The sequence below is a fragment of the Onychostruthus taczanowskii genome, unplaced genomic scaffold (assembly GCF_017590055.1).
Source record: "Onychostruthus taczanowskii isolate IOZ18803 unplaced genomic scaffold, ASM1759005v1 scaffold24, whole genome shotgun sequence".
Lineage (NCBI taxonomy): Eukaryota > Metazoa > Chordata > Aves > Passeriformes > Passeridae > Onychostruthus > Onychostruthus taczanowskii.
In genome coordinates this window covers 4,178,389-4,199,399 of record NW_024499684.1, presented here as the reverse complement: position 1 = coordinate 4,199,399, position 21,011 = coordinate 4,178,389, and the positions used below count along the sequence as shown (strand labels likewise).

The following is a 21,011-nucleotide window of genomic DNA, read 5'->3' as shown; positions in this document are numbered from 1 at the left end:
GCTATCTCCCCTGATAGGTGTGTACTGGCATTAGAGCTGCCTGCTGAGAGGGCTCTGTGTATGCAGGTGTCTGTGTATGGATACACAGAGAGACCTGTATACATCTGTGTTTATATGCGGCTCTGTATGTGATACATACACATGAATATATTTTAAAGCAGGTGCTAAGTGCTATTAAAATAAAACTCTTAGTCATTTTCTAGCTGCTTTGCTACTAGAAAATGTGCTGGAGAGGTTTCTTCTCCCTGATTCAGCAAGAGGATTGTGATGTGACATGCACACCCAGCACAGAAGCCGAGGTAGGTGTTGAGCATCTCGAAACAGGCTCAAGCCCCCGGCACGTCACATTCCCAACTGTTCAGCTGAGAGACAGCCCCAAACCAACCCTGTGTCTTGATCATTTGAATTTTCCAGATTTGCTCCATGTCTTTGCAGGTCTCTCATTGTTTCGTGTGTGTCCCACACACGGGGATTGGTGGTGGCTGCTTTGAGCTGAGCGGTGGCCAAATAATGCGTGGAAGACTTGGGTTTCTCATTAACTCCAGAGTTGATATAGTCCCATCTCTCCAAGCACCAGCCCGTTTTCCTGCCTCCATCCCAGCTCTGCTGTCCTTCCTTCCCTGCCCAAGCCTGCACCTTGCTCTGCAGCTCAGGGCAGTGACTGTTCCCAGAAGGAGAGCGGAGGAGCAGCGGGGTGGATGAGAAAAGGAAAATGCAGACAGAGAAGGTAATCATGGCTCGCCGGTATTCTTGCACTAGACTTAACAATGAAATGACTAGAATTTCTGCAGGACCCCTGCACTGAGCAATCCCTTGCCAAAACCAGAACCAACTGAAAAAAAAAAAATTCCCCTCCTGTAATTAATTGTGCACAGGAGCAAAGGGGAAAAGGGCCAAGGGGCTATTTTTATTTGAAGAGGTCTGTTGGCTCATTGGATAACTTTAACCATGATGGGAGGAAGAAATGCTTTAAACAGTGCTGCTGAAAAACACCCTTTTGGTGTTTTTTTTCCCAGCTGTTGTGCTCCAGAGATGGGGATGGGAAGGGGAACAACACACTGCTGCTGCTGCTGCTTCTTGCACCTCTGTACTGGGCAGAGCCTTGGCTCCCACGAGCTCCAGGGCCTGGACAAGCAGTGGAGCAGGGAGAGCTGGACTGTCATTGTGGGGGCCTGATCTTGCCTGTTCCCACAGCCTTTCCTTCTCCTTTGGAGCAAGCCAACCACCTGTGCTACTGCAGCAGCACCCCTGGATGCCACTGTCCCAGCCAACTGGGCAGCAGGGTCCCCTGGGATAGGGGTGGGATGCAGCCCTCCCCCAGTTTTGGCACTGCTAGGACAGTATGATGAGGTTGTTCTTTGCTTCCTACCCCAGCACCTCACAGGAACATTGATCCTCTCCGTCTTCACTGCGGTGTTGGGCTTCTTCCAGTATGGCTACAGCCTGGGGGTCATTAATGCCCCCCAGAAGGTAAGTTGAGCCCCTCAAGCTATGCATGGCCAAGGAACTACGGCTTCAGGGCAGCCAGGGCCAGTTTGTCCCTTGCAGAACCCCTCAGGAGGACTCTGTCCCTTCCCAGGCAGTTTCTCCCACAGAACAAAGCCCCCATGACAGGGCAGTGGGCTGAGAACACAGCCAGGACCCTCCACTGGCAATTCCCCGGGGAAAGGAGTGGGGCTCTGCACACAATGGAGCCGTCCCCACTGTAACACGGTCCCTGTGCCTGAGCCAAGGGATTGTACCCCTCCACCAAATCCAGTGCCAAATCCAAACACCATGCTCAGCCCAGCCCCGGGAGGAGGAATGCTTTATGCCTGCCCTTGTGGCCCCTCCCCGCTAAGGTCTGGGTGTTGTGGAGCTGGGGAACCCAAGATTTTACCCCTGCAGAGCCTGCAATGCAAATCTTTTTCTAAAACAGAATAAAATCCAAAACAGGGGTTGGGGTGGTTACAGATCTCAGCTGAGGCGTTTTTCTTCTTTACCTGTCACAGGTGATAGAAGCGCACTACGGGCGCGTGCTGGGCATTGTCTCCCCAGACAGATACTCCACCAATGCCTCCGGGGAGGATGGCACAGAGGGCACACTCCCACCCCCGACTGGCACCAGCGAGGACCTCGCTGCCTCCCCACACATCCTCACCATGTACTGGTCCCTGTCCGTGTCCGTGTTCGCCATCGGAGGCATGGTCTCCTCCTTCACCGTGGGCTGGATCGGCGACCGGCTCGGGAGGTGAGAGGCTCGTGTGTGCTCTGACTCTGTGCCACAGCCCAAACCCTTCTGATTGATTTTTTCCCATAGAACTATTTCCTCCCTGTAGAAATACCATTTGTGTTATTTTCAGCAATTTAGGAAAAAAAGGAAAAATAACCCTCTCAATTTCCAAAATACTGTTTCAGCCAGGCTGGGCTTTTTAAAACCCTCAGTTACAAATCAGACATTTTATTGCAACTTGAGCGTTTCAGAGAGCAGCTGATGAGCAGCCTTGATTAAGTTCTGAATTCCCCCTTTTCTTTCCATGGCAAAAGGAAGAGGAGGATATCTGCATGGTATTTGCACAGGATGTAAATTATTATTTATAATATAATTTTAACTACCCTGATTGTACCCTGGTCCCTGTATTTTGCAGTGCTTGCTATCATTGTTTTTCCCCTGTAGTACTGATTAAGTGACTTCACAGTTCCCCTTGTGTGTTGCAATGGCTGCTTTGGCTGAGAGAGGTGCCAGAGGAGCTGTGCTGCTGCTGCCTTGCAGAGTGAAAGCCATGCTGGTGGTGAATGTCCTCTCCATTGCTGGGAATCTCCTCATGGGGCTGGCGAAATTTGGGCCATCCCACATCCTCATCATCTCCGGGAGAGCGGTCACGGGGCTGTACTGCGGTGAGTCCAGGCTGTGTCAGCCACTGAAATCAGCCCCTTGGTAGCGTGCCCAGGGCTGCAGTTCAGAGTTTCCCATATTTTTAAATAATTTTTTTAGTTCAGAAGGAGTTTCACAGGTGGGAATTTCCCTGTTCTCCCTATGTCTGCCCTTCTTGATCCAGAATCTTTCCCAGAAGTGTTTTGGTTGGCTCTATCATATTTTTATTTTACACATCCAGAAAGGAGCAGGTCCCTCTGTATCTCAAGGATGAGTCTTGCTGCAAGAGCACATCACTAGCCAGGCTGGTTAACATCTTCCCTAGACAGAGAGCACAGAACCACTGTGCACAAAGAGGATATAATCCAGAAAGGAGCGGGTCCCTCTGTATCTCAAGGATGAGTCTTGCTGGTGGCTGCTGCAAGAGCACATCATTAGCCAGGCTGGTTAACATCTTCCATAGACAGAGAGCACAGGACCACTGTGCACAAAGAGGATATAGCCAGCAAATAATTGGGAATTACATTAGAATTAGCTTGGAAATAACAGCTCTTTATACTGTCACTGGTATGCAAATACAATTCTCCACTCTGAGGTTTCAAGGCAAATTTTAAGAAGGTTCTTTCACTCTGTGATAACTCCAGCAGATAATCCCTGCTCTGTGCTCTGATGTGTGTGTTCAAGTAAAAAGGCTTCCCAGGCTGGGGCTCTGAATGCAGGGACATCCCAGCACCTTTCCAAGGTGCAGGTGGCACCCAGCCAGGCGTGAGGGGCTCGGTGGGGTGTGGGGTGCAGCACACAGGCTCCATCCTCCTTTCCTGTTTGGGAAGTGCTTTCTGCTGGTTGCTGGGAGAGGTGACACCCACGTGTGCTCGCTGCAGGGCTCTCCTCGGGACTCGTGCCCATGTATGTCAGCGAGGTCTCTCCCACGGCCCTTCGAGGAGCGCTGGGGACGCTGCACCAGCTCGCAATCGTCACAGGCATCCTCTTCAGCCAGGTAAGCAGGAAAACACACACATCCAGAGAGGGTGTTTCAGAGAATAGGAAGATCATAGTGATGTACTGGGCTGTTGTTCACCATTCCACCCCATAACTGAAGGAGTGTGCAAAACAATCTGCTTTAATGGGGTCAAACCTCTGCTTTCAGTAAGAGGTGTCTTAATAAAGACAACTTCTCAAGAAATAAAAAATACTTCTGCAAATAATTTCTCCTCTCCCTGAAGAATTTTTTTCAGCATCTCATCACTGTCAGGCTGGATTCTGAGCATGAGACCCCTGATAATCAGGTTCTCAAAAATGGCTTCATCAGGGAAGTAGGGAGCCAAAGGCCCCATCAGCGTTGCCCACCATGGCACAAGTCCCATCTACACAACAGTTGGGCACATAAATGTACAGAAAACAAACAGATCCAGAAAAAGAGTTGGTATTTGCTTCTAGTTTTCCCCCAGCTTGTCACTTCAAAAGACCATAGTGGCCAATTGCTTTCTCTTCTTAGGGTACAAAATGATCCATTCAAATATGCTTCAATTATTCCAGATCCTTGGACTAGACTTTCTTCTGGGCAATGACGAGATGTGGCCCCTGCTCCTTGGTCTGTCTGGTGTGGCTGCCCTGCTGCAGTTCTTCCTGCTCTTGCTGTGCCCTGAGAGCCCCCGATATCTTTACATCAAACTGGGGAAGGTGGAGGAAGCTAAAAAAAGTAAGAAAGACATTCTGGGCTTGTCTAGAGTTGGTTTTATGCTTTACATAGTACAAAACAGAGAAGGAAAAGCCTGGCTGAGGACTCAGATGTGATTGTGGTTGGTCCATCTCATGCTCTGAGCTGCTGAGTTACAAACTAGCTCTGGATCAAAAACTATTGAGACATTTGCAGGGGACTGAGCAGCACTGCTGAGGGATGAGGCTCGAGAGTGACCTCAGGGCTGTTGCAGAGCTGATGTGCTGCTGCCCCTGACTAAGCAGATACACCCTGGATCCTTGGCTTACCTTGAGTTTTGCCTAAAGAGATTTTTGTCCTTACATATACAACTTATCTACCACTAAAAGAAAATGTCAATCTTTTTTTTTTTTTTCCCTAAGATCTGAAAAGGCTTAGAGGAAACTGTGATCCAATGAAAGAGATTGAAGAGATGGAAAAGGAAAAGCAAGAAGCTGCTAGTGAAAAGAAAGTCTCCATAAGACAGCTTTTCACCTCTTCCAAGTACAGGCAGGCTGTCATTGTGGCACTGATGGTGCAAATATCCCAGCAGTTCTCAGGAATCAATGCGGTGAGTCTCCCCAAAATGTTTGTCTCTCAAGAGATCCATGCTGAGCATGAAAAGGCAGTTCTGGCTCCATCCAAGCCACGCAGGGATGGAAGAAGGCTTTCCCATGGCTGTAGTGGTCTCCTGGGTCCCTGCCAAGCTGGCTGTGGGAGGGCAGGAGGGGAGAAAGGTGGGAGGGAGTCCAGCACAAAACCAGCTGGCACAGCAGGCCCATGCTGAGCCCTCCCATGATCCTCACCTACCCAAGTCTGTCAGCAGTTTGCTCTCTTTCACGACATCATGCTTACCCCAGAATAACTATTTTCTAGCTGGTTTTAGCTAAACAACTTTTGCATCACCTCCTGGAATACCAGAAATCCATTTGACACCCAGAAACATTAAGGAGCACACAGGGATGCCCAGCCTACCAGGCTCCAGGCCATGCCCATCCCATCCACTAGCCACCCTTTACCTCCTGCCCTTAACTTCACCAGACAGGAATAACCTTATTCTTGGGGAGAAGAAAAAAATGGGAGTCATTACAATGAGAATATTTTAAAATTAAGATATTTGTTTCATACTAAGATATTTGTCTTGAGTGCTCAGTGCTGGTGATCTGGATTTCAGACTAAACAGACTACATAGAAGAAAACAGATTTAATGTGCAAATGCAGTAGCTCAAGAGGGGAATTTCAACTGGATTTTTAACTCCCTCAGGCTCCTATGAAATTTTCAGCTTTAATTATTATAACAAGCCGTTAAAAGTTGAAAAATTAATCATAATTAAATTATGCCACATCTCAGCCAAGCAAGTGCACGCTCTTCCCTCATGAGAACAAAAAGTTTCAACAGCCCTGTTGCCTAATCCTTCATCCTGATGTATTCTGATAGATCTTTTACTACTCCACAAACATTTTCGAGAGAGCTGGGGTTGACCAACCAGTTTATGCAACCATCGGTGTTGGAGTGGTGAACACGGTCTTCACTGTTATCTCTGTAAGTAAATACTTCTGCCCCCTGGACTACACATAAGGTACAGCGTGGTTTTGAAACATGATTTTATCCTGGACCTGGGATTTGCAGTGTTGCAGGACTGACCCTGAACACCTTACAGGGAAATATCATTCCCTGGGAAAGCTGAATTTGAAAATTCAAGCCTTGACATGTGGCTATCGATCAGCACTGCTAAATGCCTCGTGAGTGGAAACTGCACTGCTGTGTTCAGGGCAGCTCTGAAAACTCTGCATTTCCCCCCAGAATAAAAATTGCCCATGAGACTGCAATTCTGGAGGCCCTATTTCCCCAGGGAGCAGGCAGGGGATGGGGGACTCTGATGGGGAAGTCACCAGCTCCCAGTCTGCTCTTACCTGTTATCTTTCAAACTGTTTTCTGTATGTACATAGCACCTGCACGAGTGATATCCAAAGGCTATTCCACAGTAATAAAAGTAATCCAGCACCTATCCTCATCCTATCTGTGCAGGGCTCTGCAGCAATAAAAGGATGGTTCTGTTTCCACAGACCTTCTCTTCATTTGTCTCCCTCTTGAGAGGATTAACACAGTTCCTATCAGCTGGCAATTAGTTTTATAATGAGGCCATTAATACAAGACCAGGAAATGCCAGGCCTATTTCCCTCATATCTCTCTAGAGATTTAGAGAGTAAAGAACTTTCACCAACATGATGCAGGACTGGCTGCAAGGCAGAAATACACAGCTCCAAGAGATTTAGGACAAGGAGACAATTTTATATTGACAGAGAGGATGATTTGATTAGCTATTAGAAAGAAATTCTTGGCTGTGAGGGTGGTGAGCCACTGGCACAGGTTTCTTAGAGAGGTTGTGGATGCCTCATCTCCGAACTGTCCAAGACCAGGCTTGGTCTTGTGGAAGGTGTCCCTGCCTATGACAGGGGGTTGAAATTGGATGATCTTTAAGGTCCCTTCCAACCCAAACCATTCATACCCCAGTATGTGTGAGAGGGGATATCTTGGAGTAAACCTGCCTTAGAGAAAGCCCATTGTAGGCCCCATGAGGAGAAAATGTGAAGTTATTGTGAAATGGGGCACAGAGGTGTGCAGCTGGAAGAAACCTTTCTTCAGCATGGAGGGTGTCCTGCAGTTTGATCCCCATGGTTGTAGTACTTGCAGCCTTGGGCATTTGCTCTTTGCTTCTTTTGTCCATGAGCAAAAATTAAAAATTACCTGCTTTTGTCAATAAATGACAGACCCTGATCAAAAGGCAGAAGTACTGACAGCTGGGTGGACCTTGAAAAGGGAGAAGGGAGCAGAGACTCATCCTCTGCAGCTTCACGTGTCAGCACATGGACTGCCTCTAGCAAAAGAGACGGTCCCTGGGAAGAGTAAATCATGGCTGTAATGGCAGCAAAGGTGGAGCTGCTGGCCAGAGGTGTCCTTTCAAGCAGAGGGAAAGGAGCAGGCAGCCTCAGAGCCTGCTGCATGGTTAGGCCAGGACAGCTGCACTGTCCTCTGGAGGGAACTACAGCTCCCTGTCGGGTGAGGTGTCTGGTACAGACTTAGGTATCTGTCAAAAGATGGGTGACATGGCTGGAGTCCACCAAGAGGAGCTGAGAAGGAGCAAACTAAGCTTTGTGACTACCAGCAAAGCAAAAGGAGTCTGGGAGTGATTGGAAGAAAAATCCTGACTGCAGCTGCTACACAACTATTCCTGCCTTAGGACAGGCAAGGTGCAATGGCCCGTGACGTGACCTGAATTGTGCTACATTTTGAAGCCTGATTTCAAACTAATGCAGACCTAGTAAGTTTTTAGTTCCTGGAAGACAAAAATAAAAGGCAGAGAGAGAAAAAGTCCACAGTCAGCAATTCATGTGTAGGAGCAGTGGGAAGTCCTGAGAGCTTGGAAATGCATGGGCTGTGAGTGTGTGTGCCTTTGCCTTGCCCTTGGCAGGGTGACTGCTCAGTCAGGCTCCCCAGCAGCTGCCAGCACAGTTTCTGACACTTGGAAACCAGCAAATAAATCTATACCACTAGAGCTAAAAGAGCAAAAGAACAAAATAGCAAAAGTGTGGCAGTGGTAACAGTGGTTATTGCCAATGGACCTGATCCTGAGAGTGGTGGTGCTGCACACTGAGCTCCTGCATGTGTTTCTACAGGTCTTTCTGGTGGAGAAGGCGGGCAGGCGGTCCCTGTTCCTGGCAGGTTTGATGGGCATGTTAGTCAGCGCCGTGGCCATGACAGTTGGGCTTGTGCTCCTGGTAAGGATTTCTCTCAATTTTTTCTCCCTGGTTTGGAAACAAGAGAAGATCCCATCAAAGTCAGTCCAAACCACTGCTCCAAGCGCCTGTCAAGATTAAAAAGCAAATAAGGGGTGGCCTCCTTTGCTGAACACCCTGGTTATTAAAGGGTGCCATTCTGCCTCGCTTTGCTGAGCTGCAGGCAAGGAGAGGGCTCAAAGTAACAGCTAAGCTGATGGCTGTGAACTCCTCCAGGCAGCAATGCTGGCACCACATACCCAGCCAGCACCTGGCACAAGAGTTTAAAACCTTAATTATTCATGTCCTGTCCTCCTTTGTCTGAACAGAAAGAAATTTCTGAAAAAGGAACCTAAATAAAGTAATTAGTGTTAATTAATGAGAGTTAGTTTGGGTCTATAATACCAACCTCTTGCAGAGCCAGTTTGCCTGGATGAGCTACGTCAGCATGGTCGCAATCTTCCTCTTTGTCATCTTCTTCGAAGTGGGGCCCGGGCCCATCCCCTGGTTCATCGTAGCCGAACTGTTCAGCCAGGGCCCGCGCCCTGCCGCCATCGCTGTCGCCGGCTTCTGCAACTGGGCCTGCAACTTCATCGTGGGAATGTGTTTCCAGTACATAGCAGTAAGAAATCTCTTAAATCACACAAATAAATGACTGGCACGATCCCATGTGAATGTGCCTCCCACATTTCCATCCCCTAGCCTGGCTGGGATCCTCAGCCAGCCAGGGTAGGAAGGGGAAGCCATCCCTGTGGCGCTGATGGTGGTCTCCCCGTTCTCACTTTCCCACTGCAGGATCTGTGTGGACCATACGTGTTTGCAATCTTCGCGGGTCTGCTCCTCATCTTCTTCCTGTTTGCGCACTTCAAAGTGCCAGAGACGAAAGGAAAGTCCTTTGAGGAGATTGCAGCCGTGTTCCGCCGCAAGAAGCTCTCGGCCAAAGCCATGACTGAGCTGCAGGACCTGCGACGCGGCGAGGAGGCATAGACATCCCATGCACCCAGAAAGGAGGGACTGGGCATGCACGACTGGGCATGCACCTCCTTCAGGCACCATGGGAAGAATGCTGGGCAAAAGTCTCGTTTCACAAAGACCTTGCAGCTGGCAGACCAGGAGGACCCATCCACTGGATTCCTTCTGGCTGCTGCAGTTCACACCTCCCAGCCACAGGTGCTAACCTGGCATTTTACTCTGAGACACTTGGGACAAATGGGCTGCAGGAAGAGCTAGGGAAAGGACAGGAGGAGTACAGTACATGTCCATCTCAATGCCCTTCTGGGAGAGCCCAGTGGGACAGTGATCTTACCAGACAGCATTGAGCAGGGCCGTCTCTTAGCTGAAATGAAGGAAAGAAGGGCTGGCTGATGCTGCAGCCTCATGTTTTACTTTTTTATCCCCATCTCTCTGCTTCATTCTGCTGAGTGGTCTGGTGTCTTTAAAATCCAACTGCTCATGCAGTTGTGCCACCAGCAAACAGCACTGCTCACCCCAGGTGCTAAGGAAAACAGGTGGAGCAAACATCCCCTTACTCTTGCTTCTGCAGAGGAAGATAGTGGATCCCACCTGAGCTGGCTGGGATGTACTTCCCTTGCTTTGCTATCTGTGCATTATGGAAATGCTCTCTGATCTCATAAGGATTTCTCAGTTGCAATATTTTTTTGGAGAATCTTAGAAACTGTGGCTGGGCTGATGGGCATATTTCCTACATTTCAGCCAGACTATTTAGCTCTCTCTTTCCTCTCAGGAAGCCTCTCCTCTCCTCCTTCTCACTGCTGCAGCACAAGGCACAGCACAACACTGACCACACAAAAAGCCTGGGCACTCTTGGCCTCCGTGTGAGGAGACTCGAGTCCTGGTGCCACCCCTTCCATGGTGTGACCATTGCCAGTGCACCTTCTTCCCCATCTGCACTTTCTTTCCCTTTCTTCCATACAGTGCTCCAGACCCACAGGCTCCAGGTCCAGACAAAGGCTCAGGGTGCTCATAGAGCAACAATTACTGATGACCCAAAGAAGAAATGGGTATTGGAAGGTTAACTGGAAGGTGCCACTTACCTAACCCCCATTTTGCATCACTTAGCATTTTGCTGGCTGGATGTGCTTCAGCCAAGATAGTGTGCAAGCAGGAGGTCATGCTGTTTCCATAGCCTTGTTTGTGCTCCTTTTGCATTTTTTATGAGACATTTTTATGTGGCAGAATCAAACTCCAAGGATTTTTCTTCCTTTTTTGGGGGCATATTTTGTAACCATTGTAAAAGCCTGCTCTCTGCTTGACTTTTAAGATTTGCATGTTCCTTGTTGTGATACCAGGTTACTTTTTAGCAATTTTTTCAGGGTAGAAACCCATTATTTATTTAGAAATGAAACACCAGCATTGCTTGGTCACTGTGTGCTCACCAGGGCTGCTGGTGAAGCAGTGGCCAAAATGTAACAGAGAATTGAGCATAATGAAAAGCACAAAATAGATGGGCTGAGGAGGATCATGCTGCTGCTATGGGTTTGGTTTTAGGGAAGGTTCACGCTCCTTTCCATGTGCCTGAACTTTTTTTCCTTTGTAGTCTTTACTGTCTTGGTATTAAGACCCTACAGCACACTCTGGTCACTTCCAAGTGATGACAAGCTCAGCCACAAAGTCCGCTGGCAGAAATGCCTGGCCCTGGTGTGTGCACTGAAGCAGTAAGATTGCACCAAAGGCTTTGCTGGAGTGACTGCAGGGATTTAACTAGAGGAGAACTGGGTCAGTGCTGTCATGTGCTGCAGTGGTGGGTGAGGTCTGACACAGGGCATGCAGGGCTGCTGGAACCAGAGCCCAGGCTAGGGATGAGATCAGCAGAGCTGGGGCACAGGTCTGTGTGGAGCTGTCCATCTGTGTGCTGCACACGGTCCCCCCAGGTGAGACCAACAGCCATGGCAGGCTCAGAAGCTCTCCACTGGCTCTGTTTACTGTAACTTAAATATAATGGATTATCTGAAGGTACAAAAAGGAGAAAAAAAAGAGGACTCTTGCTATCAGCATTGTTATCTAGGTCTGTTAGATAAAAGATGAACAACATCTATGTCATGTGATGGCTTGTGCTGCTGTTTTTCCTCCACTGTACATCTCAGACATACGTCCAGCGCCAGATGGGAGCTATTTCCCGAGCAGGACACGTTTGCTCCACAGGTGGTAAAAGCTGTGCAAGCCCTCAGCTAAATCCCTTTGAAACAGGTGGTCCAGAGGTGAGACTTGGTGTTGGAGGCAGCTCTAGAGCTGGTGACAGCTGGCTTTGGGCCGGGATGAACCCTGACTGGAGGGGTGCCAGTGTCTGGCCCCAGCTGTCCACACTGCCCACTTCACCCCACTGTGAAGCACCTCTGCTTCCATGGTGCTGGTGCCTAAAACCTGGTGGTGGGGCCTCTGTAGGCACGAGAGGCAGGAGGAGCATTTGGGAAGAAGTGAAGTTCAAAGCAGATTTGCCACTGCTCTGAGGGCCCAGTCTGGCTGGGTTCCCTGTGATCATACAGGAGCTATGAAATTATTTCCTAAACTTCTGCTAAGTTTTGTTCTATTGTCTGGGGGGGCATCAGTGACTCTGCCAGCAGCTCAGCAGTGAGGGGCCTTATTGATCAACACTGAGCAGTCAGTCCTGGTTTTCCTGTGTCACTGGTGAATGACAATAGAAAGTCTGGTCCAGTTACTGTGGTGCAGCACATAAATCAGTTTAACAAAGCCCACAGTATTAACACTGCCCACAGCTACAACATTGAACTTCCCAGAAGAACTGCCTGTGGGTTCAGAGGCACCTGAGGAAAATGGAGTGTTAGCCTGTGTTTCCTTGCAGCAGCTGCCATGTAGAAGGTAAGGGAGTTTTCTCCTTCCAGCCTGGGACAGGATGAGCAGAGTAAGGGCCTTTGTCCTCCCCACAGCTGCAGTGAAGGATCAAGCTGGGCTTTACTATCACAAGAGCACTTTAGCCATATGCCAGCACAGGACAGGGTCATTAGAGTTAGTTAAATCTGACGATATGTTTACTTTTGTCTCGTCCCATCAGGCTGATAATTAGGACTGTACACTTTATCTGTCCTTGCTACATGCAAGTTCCAGTTAAAACTTGTTCTTGAGACACAGCTTGTTGAATCATTATTTTTATCTCTCACCATTACAGTTTTACTACGCTGCTAATCATTAAGAAAATTTAAAAGACCAAGTCAAACTTATTAGCTAAATGGTTGTTGCATTTTAGTAACATGCTAAATACGTTCTCATACCATGCCTGGCTAATAATGCAATATAATTAATAATCCCTGAGAAAGGATCTTGTCAGCAAGAGCTTTGACAGTGTTTTCCTAATGTGCTGAGACAACAGCCATTAGGACTTTTCTGTTGTGCCAACGCTATCTAGTCTCCCACTTTCTAGGCTTAATTTTAAAATTAGTTTGACTTCCCTAATTCAATAAACTCAGGACATTTGGCCCCATTAACGCTCTTAATACTAATTTATCACAGGTTTTTCTGCCTCACTTCAACTTGTTTTTCATCACTGAGAAGCACTACCCTCTATCTCTGGAGTCAAACAGCTGATAATGATGAAGCTAACCCAAGTACTAGGTATGCAGGGACAAAGTCTTTGAGGCATGACGAGTTTTCTGAGGTGTTCAATGTCTTATCTTTCACCAGAAATCTATGGGAGCTGAGGAATTTCAAGGTAGGATACCAGGTCTGGATCCAGGAGAATGTGTAAGCATCAGGTTAAATTTAAGGTGACTGAATGTGCTCAAGTGTTTCACTAAATCCTGAAGCAACATTGGCAAATTTTACTCTGAGGCACAGCCTGAGTAGCTGTGCTGAAAGGGACAGGACTGGGGTGGGGAGATCCTGGCTGCAGATCAGCAGTCCTTAAATTGTACAGGCTGTAGATACAACTGCAGACCCAAGGCTTGGGTAGTGCCCTGCATTTTGCCTCCCTGTACTCTGTTCAGGAAAGAGAGTGGCTCTGTGACTCTGAAAAGCATCAGGCCCCCACAGGTCCGGGTGGAATATCACTGCTCCAGCACCGTGGCAGCCCCAGGAGGAGGGAACAGCTGGAGTTACTTTGTGCTTTCCTTCTTCCCTGTGGGGAAGTTACAATTACAGTGGTTCCTGCTAGCTCACAGTGTCACCGCGCTGTCACCGCCTGCCTCCGATCCGCAGGTGTGCCCAGGGTGATTCCCTGGGAATTCCAACGTGGGCTCGGCACAGGAAGCAGACGGTGAATGGCAGAACTAAAGCAGTGCCCGGAGCAGAGTGGGTGCCTATGGCAAGGTCACTGCAGAGGGTCCCTGAGCGCAGTCCTGCAACACAGACACACTGTACCTAGGAGCTCTGAGAGCCTGCTGAGCGTGGCACTGCCCTGTGGAGGGGGATCACTGATCCACAGCTTCTCTCACATCCTCCTGCTCAAGGAGGTGCCCACAAGCCAGCGTGAATCCTCACCCCAACAGTCAGGACACGGTGGGATCCCAGCAGCTGAAACAGAGACGCTGCTCAGGCTGGAACAGGGCTGTTTACACCACTCCGCTCATGACCTGATATTTCTAATTGTGTGTCCTGACCCCACGGCCCAGAGGTGTAAACAGCACCTCCTGCCTTCCGTGGGCCGGCTGGAAACAGGTGGGATGTTTCTGGAAACAAGGTGGGATGTTTAGCCCAGCACTGGCTGAAATGCATCTTCTCAAGGCTGGGCTTTGATGAGGTGCTTTAGGGCATCAGACACTTCTCCAGGACATAACTGAGAACAGACACAACTCACTCAGTTTAACTCTTCCAGAAGTTTTATAGTCCCTCTTCACTTCTTACAAACACTGACAGGAGAAGAAAAACTTGATAACATTCTGAGCTTGCTTGAGAGAAAAGGTGTGTGATACAGCTGTGCAACACTGGAAAGAAAACGCCTTTAAATGTGAAAGGCCGTGGTATTTCATTTACAAATATGCTGTGAATCAAATTGCTGTTCTTGTATAGAAAAGTGGGATAATCACATTAATACTATCAAGAACTGCACTTCAGAAAATTAATGTCGATCTAGACAAAGGAACGATGCCTGCAGGCAATAACTGATGGATTGGATTTCCAATGTTTTTTATTGAATCTCAAATAAAAGCTGTCTTGGAATATTTGTTTTGGGTCTGAAAAAATAAATATCATCTACAGCACACTTCAATAAAAAGACTTGATTTAGCCCAGAAGATCTCTCAAGTAATTCAAAATGAATCTGTTAATTGTGGAAAATCAGCCAAATTTATAAACTGATACTTGAGAAAGTCATCAGTAGTGCTTAGCCCCAGGCTGCTGCAGTTTGGGTTAAGAACAGTTGGTCGTTTTCTCACAAAGTGTTTTTTGAGAAGATAAAAAGCCCTAGAGCATGTGCAACTGGTCACACACTTGCAGGTAAACAAACACACACTGCACATGTTACAACACTAACCAGGACGCCCCAGATTCTGCTTATCAACTTAGACAGCAGTAAAATGGGCAGGATAAAGGGTATCATCTCCAGAGCACGCTGGGTGAGGCAGCATCCAGGGAAAGCCCAAGTAAAGCAGGGAGATGATGCTGGGGCCTCATGAAGTGGCCCCATGAAAATGAGAGCCAAACGTAACCCCTTGGCTGTACAATTTGGAGTGTGTAACCAAGAGCGGGACCACAGGCAAACAAATCACAAAAATTAACACAGATCAAATACAACATCTCATGGTGAACCATTTAAAAACGTGATGTTAAAAGTGACTTGTGTAACTACCCATTAGAGCACAGATGACAAAGTCAGGGTCTCAGAGCAAAAAATGTAGGACAGCACACAGCAGCCTGTGGTGGTGATGGCTGAGGCAGGGGCTGCCACTGTTGCCACCGAATCCCTGCATTTTCCCGTTTTTGTTGTGTTTGTAGGTGATCTGCAGGGCACCCTACAGAGCCAGGGCTCATCTGCCAGCAGCTTTACAGGAAAGCTCCTGGTGAATTTGATCAAACAGCTGGAAATATTATGACATCTGATAAGGAGGGATTTAGTTAAAACAGTCCTTTGGCCTCAGGACCCCCTGGTCAAGCTTCCATGGCCACAAACCTCTCCTGAGGCAGCGCAGGGAATGATTGTTGGAGAGGATGAGGGCTGTGTCATAGTTTAGAATATTTTGGATTGGAAAATCTCTTTAAAGATCATCTATTCCAAACCCCTACCATGGGTACTGACATCTTTCACTAGATCAGACTGCTCTAAACCCCCTCCACTCTGGCCTGGAACATTTCTAAGGACAGGACATCCACAGTTTTTCTGAACAGGGTTTTTCCAAACCGACCTTCTTTTCAGTTTGAAACCATTGGCTCTTGTCCTGTCACTACACCCTGGTAAAAAGTCTCTATCTCACACATAATCCTTCTTTATATATGGAAATACTGCAACAAGGTATCCCTGGAACCTTCTCCAGGCTGAACCCCAATTCTGACTTTCTTTAGAAGATCATCTTCATGGTCCTCCCCTGGATCTGCTCCAACAGATCCATTTGTTTCATACGGTGGGGACTGCCACATGGGGGTGGCCACAGCATTCCAGTACTAATAATTCCACCATTACTAGAATATCACACAGAAACCCTCGGTAAAGATCTCAGCCATCTCCGTCCCTTTAGGCTGATTATAATGGTCTCAAAACGCTCGTTTCTGATTACTCTGAGTGGGGGCACACGAGGCAGGCAAAGGAGTTTTGTCTGTACAGTCATACACGGCTCAGACGGCTTTGGGGACACTTTGGGGACACACATTCCCCCAGTGTTGGTCTAACTCGCACCGCCGCACCCAAGCAGCCCTCAGGCACCCGCGGCCGCCTCAGCCGCCCAAGATGGCGGCGGGCCGAGCGGGCCGTGGGGAGGCGGCGGCGCGCGGCGCCGCCTGGCGGCCGATGACCCCTTCCCGCCGGCCGCCGCAGTGGTGTCGGGCGCGAGTGCGCCGCGCCCGCCGCTCCCGCCCCGTTCCCCCGGGACCGCCGCGACCCCCGGCACCCCCCGATCCTCCTCACAAGGTAACAAGGGCCGCGGGGACGGGAAGGGAGGGGGGCGAAGCAGTCCCGGGGGCGGGAGGCCGGGGGCCCGCGGCACGTGGCGGGTCCCGCCCGCCGCGCACGTGTGCGGGGCGGGGGAGCCCGGCCCGCGCTGCCCGCGGTGCGTGGTTGGGTCCGCGTCCGTCCCCCTCTCCCCCTGCGACCGCTGGGCCCCGAGCCGACCCTCTCTCGTTGTCGCGCAGCCCCCCCCCGCCGCCAGTCCTCCCCCTCGCACCGCCATGGCCGACGAGCTCGACTTCACCACGGGCGATGCCGGCGCCTCCTCCACCTACCCCATGCAGTGCTCGGCGCTGCGCAAGAACGGCTTCGTGGTGCTCAAGGGGCGCCCCTGCAAGATCGTGGAGATGTCCACCTCCAAGACGGGCAAGCACGGCCACGCCAAGGTGAGCGCTGCCGGCCCGGCTGTCGCACAGCCCGCAGTGTGCGCTCCTGCGGCTCCCGGCTGGCCGGCGGGGAAGGGTGTAGCGTTTCATTTGGCTCTGTGTCCCGCCTTTGCCTTTCTCGCAGCGGTGTCTCATCGCTCCAGAGCTGGCTCCAGGCGTTTCGGTCGTGTAAAGCAGGAACGTTGAGGATGGGGGGGGGGGGTTGGGGTTTTCTCCCAACTTTAACTCGTTAACGCTTTTAAAAAAAAAAGCTTTAACGCTCATGGGAATACAATCAGTTTCTCTAGTGGGGGTAGGGTAAGGTCTGGAAGGGGGGCTGATGAAATCACTAGGGCGTGGTTGGGTTGTGCTGTCGCTACCCACCAGAGCACTCCTGTGTCTGCCCGTGCCGGCAGACTTTTACTATGGCAGCGTTCGAGCAGGAGTGCCGTGCTGTGTTACATAATCCCGAGCTCAGCAGACACGCGTTACTTCTTTCTTTATTCCAGCGCTCATAGAGGAGTGCCCGTGTCCCGGCAGGGCCGTTCTCAGCCGCTGTCTGGGGCTGCTGCCCAAGCAGTTGGCTCATGCAGCTGTGCAGAGCTCGGAGCAAGGCTGAGATGCCCATTCATTCATTCATTCATTCAGCCACACTTTAGGATGGGTGTATCAGAGTTTAAAGACAGATCTGTTACAAGCACAGAGTAAGGAGATTCGTAAGTTTCCACAACCTTGTGCAATATGTGTAGGGGAGTAGAGTGTTTGGGTTTGTCCAAGCTAGAGTAGACCAAGCTCTTCCTAAGTTTTTTTCCTTTCTCCTTCCCTTTTTTTTTTTTTTTTTTATGGGTTGTTTTAATAGGCAGATCCAAATTTCTTAAATACAGGAACAGCTGTCAGGGAGAAAGGACATGAGGAGAACTGGTTAAACTGGTCATCTAAGCTTTAGCTGCAGCAAGCAGTGCAGCTAGCATAAAAGGAGGTGGGAGCTGCTGTGATCTCTGTGCATGACCACCTATTTTCCCCTTAACTGTCTGTTTCTTAGAACAGCTAAATCTCAAAATAAACATCTTCTTAACCACTGTGAACTCTTAGCTTGCTGCTGTAAATCTACAGGAGGCAGTGGAAGATAACAGTGGCTGGTCTTGCTCTTGTGTAGGGTTTCTGTAGTGTGCTGTGGAAGGGAGTGAGAGGCCCCCTCTTGATGTGAGGGATGTTTTCATACCACAAGCAAAGGGTTGAGGTACAGTCTGGGATTGCACATGATCTCATGGGAAACTGAGTAGAACCAGCAATACTCGTGGCAATAACATCTTGCTTCTCTAGGACCAGCAGTAACTGAAGCTATTTTTCTACTCTTACAGGTCCATTTGGTTGGTATTGATATCTTCACTGGTAAAAAATATGAAGATATTTGCCCATCTACTCATAACATGGATGTCCCAAATATCAAGAGGAATGATTACCAGGTGAGTTGAGTCATACGAGGCTTTATACTCTTAGTACCACACACAAACTCCCTTCATCCCCAAATCTGTCTCTCAATAAAGTACTATTGTCAGAATTAATGGGGCTTGCCTGTCTAGACATGACATAGCTGAACTCATAGCATTTACTGACTTGCTAAAACTACTGAAACTCATTGATGGAGAGAGAGCTCCTTAGTGTATAAACAACCTCAGGTCAGAGTAGCAGTCTTTAAGCATGACAGGTAATAGACATAATTCATACCATGCTTTTTCTAGCTGTTGTTATAAGGCCACTTCTGGATTCTTTGTGGTACTGACATCCTTTAGAATATAGAGAGAGGTTTTCCCTGCTGCAAGTTCATATTAGTTAAAGGAGAACCAAGATCTCACATAACTAAATTTGAATCCAAGCATAAATTGTAATTTATAGTTTCACTCTTACATGGGGTAGATTAATCCCCAAAACAGTCCTAAATGACATCCAGTGTGAATTCTAACTTGCCAAAGTTTCTGCTCCTTATGGGCAAAGTGGCTTTAGGTGATATCAGATAGTTTTGAAGTTCCTGAACTCTGCAGTGAAACACATGTATGAGGGGGGCAACCTGTGTAGTGCCTTTGTGATATGGTTGGTGAGCTCTTAAAAGCTCAGTTCAGGTTGAGTTGTAAAACGTTTGCTATCTTCTCATTTCATTGGGAATAGTTTTGGTCAGGAGCTGACACATCCCCATAATCTGGAAAGCTGCAATTGCTTGACAAAGGCCAAGTTCAGTGTTTTAGCAAACAGTCTTTAGTGTCTTCAGGACAGCTGATGCTGTTGGAATAAAGTGTGACCAGCCTGTCATAAGGCTCAGACCTTCCAAGAAATTCCTAGTGTTATTTTGGTGTTCTTCCTCTGTTGTTCTTTGATTCTGTTTTTTTGGATTCACTGCTACATGTTCCAAATTCCCCAAATGGTCAAAATAGCCATTCCCCTTAGCCCAGGCTTTTGGTTAGGCTGAAAACAGCATTATAAAAGTGGTCCAGGGCATGGTGGTTGTTCCCTAATTTATTAGTGTTCATTGTAAATTATAGTATCTCATTGTAGAGATCAAGTGGAGAAGTGTGTAGTGACACTGTTGTGTGTTTTGTACACTTTATACAAGCAGTGCTGTTGAGTGAATGCCATTCCACTTACTGTTTCTAATTCAGTGATGAAGAAAGCTGAACCTCTGACCTGGAAGCAGTACATTTCCTAAATCACACAGATGGGGTTTCTAGTGTTTCACCTGCTAGGAAGTAACCAGCAGAATTCTGTTGGTTCTTGATAACAGAATGCCTTTTGCTACAGTTGCCCTATCTCTCAGCCCCCTGAACTTCTGTTAAAAATTGATTTAAATAAGGTTTTTAACTGTTACAGAGTACTAAAGAATTATTGTAACAGGTACAGTTCACTGCCTTCTGCTTACATGAAGCTACTACGTGCTGGTGACTGCTCATTGCTGACGTTAAACTTGTGAAAATGAACTTCTCTTTGCAGCTGATAGGCATTCAGGATGGGTATCTCTCCCTGCTGACAGAAAGTGGTGAAGTTCGTGAGGATCTAAAGTTGCCAGAAGGGGATCTTGGCAAAGAAATAGAAGGAAAATTCAATGCCAATGAAGATGTGCAGGTAAGTAGGGAGGGTGGACAAGAGCAGTTAGGGTTAATGCCACTTGATGGTACAATGAAGAAGCCTTACTCTGATATTGACCACTTGTATCTCTTTGTGAAGGGTGGGCTTGAGGGGTGGGGATTGGTCCTTTGAGATGTAGGAGGATACTTGGACTGGAGCACTCAAAAGAGATGGGGTAAATATTAAAATGTGAAAGTTTGTAACTCACAGGAGCACTTCCCGTGGCTGGAGCTCACCTCTGTGTCTTCTCTTCCAGATATCTGTCATAAGTGCAATGAATGAAGAATGTGCTGTAGCCATAAAGCCTTGCAAGTAAAGAAGATCTCCAGGCTCGGGCAACTGCTCAGGTCTGGACAAACCACAGATCTATAAATTTGGTCCTTATTGTCACCAAAGCTCTGGCCTTCACAAGCAACCTCATTTCCTTTTTGAATTGTTAAAAAGCAGTGCTGGATTTTGGATTAGTGTTGCAGGCTAACTGGCAGTTTTCAAAATCACTGAGATTTTAATTCCTTAATTGTAACTATTTTAACATTCCTGTGGGTTTCAGCTATGGATCTAAGAAACCAATCAGGTGTTACTAGTGGATATATTTTTATTTGCTTGAGCAAAACAGTGTTTGTCTGTATGAACAGACAAAATACAGTATTCAGGGGCTTTTAGATAAGCTGGTAGGTATCTAGGAATATAAAGTGACCTAGAGCACAAATAGTATTTTTCTTGACATCTTTAGGTAGAACTGACAATAAAAGTAGCTTTTTTTTTTTTTTTTTCCTTTTTTTAAAGCTTAAGTACTTTGTGGATTGGGACTCTTGCAGAACTGTAGGTGCCAATCACAACTTTTAGACCAAGAAACTCAAGTGATCAGAAATGCCAGCTGGCTTGACCAAGCCCCAGTGGCCATGTGCAACTAAACTGTATTACCTCTGTTTTCTTCTTTGCCAACTTGTTGGCTTATTGTAACGATAAAATGGTTTAAAAAAAAAAAGCCTACCTGTGGTTTAGGCAGGCCTTTGGAATATTGAGTGGATAAGACATAGATAGGTCAAGGGGACACAAAGGTGAGAATGGATGTTAAAGCTATAGACTTTCACTCGAGGCCTTTGTCAGACTTGAAAAATAAAATAGAAAAATGCA

General features: G+C 48.0%; 2 protein-coding genes across 2 annotated transcripts; both read left to right on the top strand.

Moving 5' to 3' along the window:
• Window positions 1-533: 533 nt before the first annotated feature.
• Window positions 534-9,825, top strand: SLC2A2 (solute carrier family 2 member 2). Its single transcript, XM_041405867.1, has 11 exons — window positions 534-727; window positions 1,375-1,470; window positions 1,992-2,230; window positions 2,753-2,877; window positions 3,736-3,851; window positions 4,391-4,553; window positions 4,934-5,121; window positions 5,989-6,093; window positions 8,229-8,330; window positions 8,746-8,949; window positions 9,123-9,825. Exons 1-11 carry the CDS (start codon window positions 713-715, stop codon window positions 9,312-9,314), a joined length of 1,545 nt encoding a protein of 514 aa, XP_041261801.1. The 5' UTR covers window positions 534-712; the 3' UTR covers window positions 9,315-9,825.
• A 6,434-nt stretch (window positions 9,826-16,259) lies between these two features.
• EIF5A2 (eukaryotic translation initiation factor 5A2) lies at window positions 16,260-21,011 on the top strand. Its single transcript, XM_041405715.1, has 5 exons — window positions 16,260-16,356; window positions 16,578-16,778; window positions 18,119-18,223; window positions 19,740-19,871; window positions 20,131-21,011. Exons 2-5 carry the CDS (start codon window positions 16,614-16,616, stop codon window positions 20,188-20,190), a joined length of 462 nt encoding a protein of 153 aa, XP_041261649.1. The 5' UTR covers window positions 16,260-16,356; window positions 16,578-16,613; the 3' UTR covers window positions 20,191-21,011.

Bases quoted from the DNA above. Each gene is read 5' to 3' on its own strand.
- EIF5A2 (XM_041405715.1), top strand. From the start codon at position 16,614: ATGGCCGACGAGCTCGACTTCACCACGGGCGATGCCGGCGCCTCCTCC. The intron at 16,779-18,118 runs GTGAGCGCTGCC...CTACTCTTACAG, and splicing joins GCAAGCACGGCCACGCCAAG to GTCCATTTGGTTGGTATTGA. The intron at 18,224-19,739 runs GTGAGTTGAGTC...TTCTCTTTGCAG, and splicing joins TCAAGAGGAATGATTACCAG to CTGATAGGCATTCAGGATGG.
- SLC2A2 (XM_041405867.1), top strand. The intron at 2,231-2,752 runs GTGAGAGGCTCG...GCTGCCTTGCAG, and splicing joins ATCGGCGACCGGCTCGGGAG to AGTGAAAGCCATGCTGGTGG. The intron at 2,878-3,735 runs GTGAGTCCAGGC...TGCTCGCTGCAG, and splicing joins GGTCACGGGGCTGTACTGCG to GGCTCTCCTCGGGACTCGTG.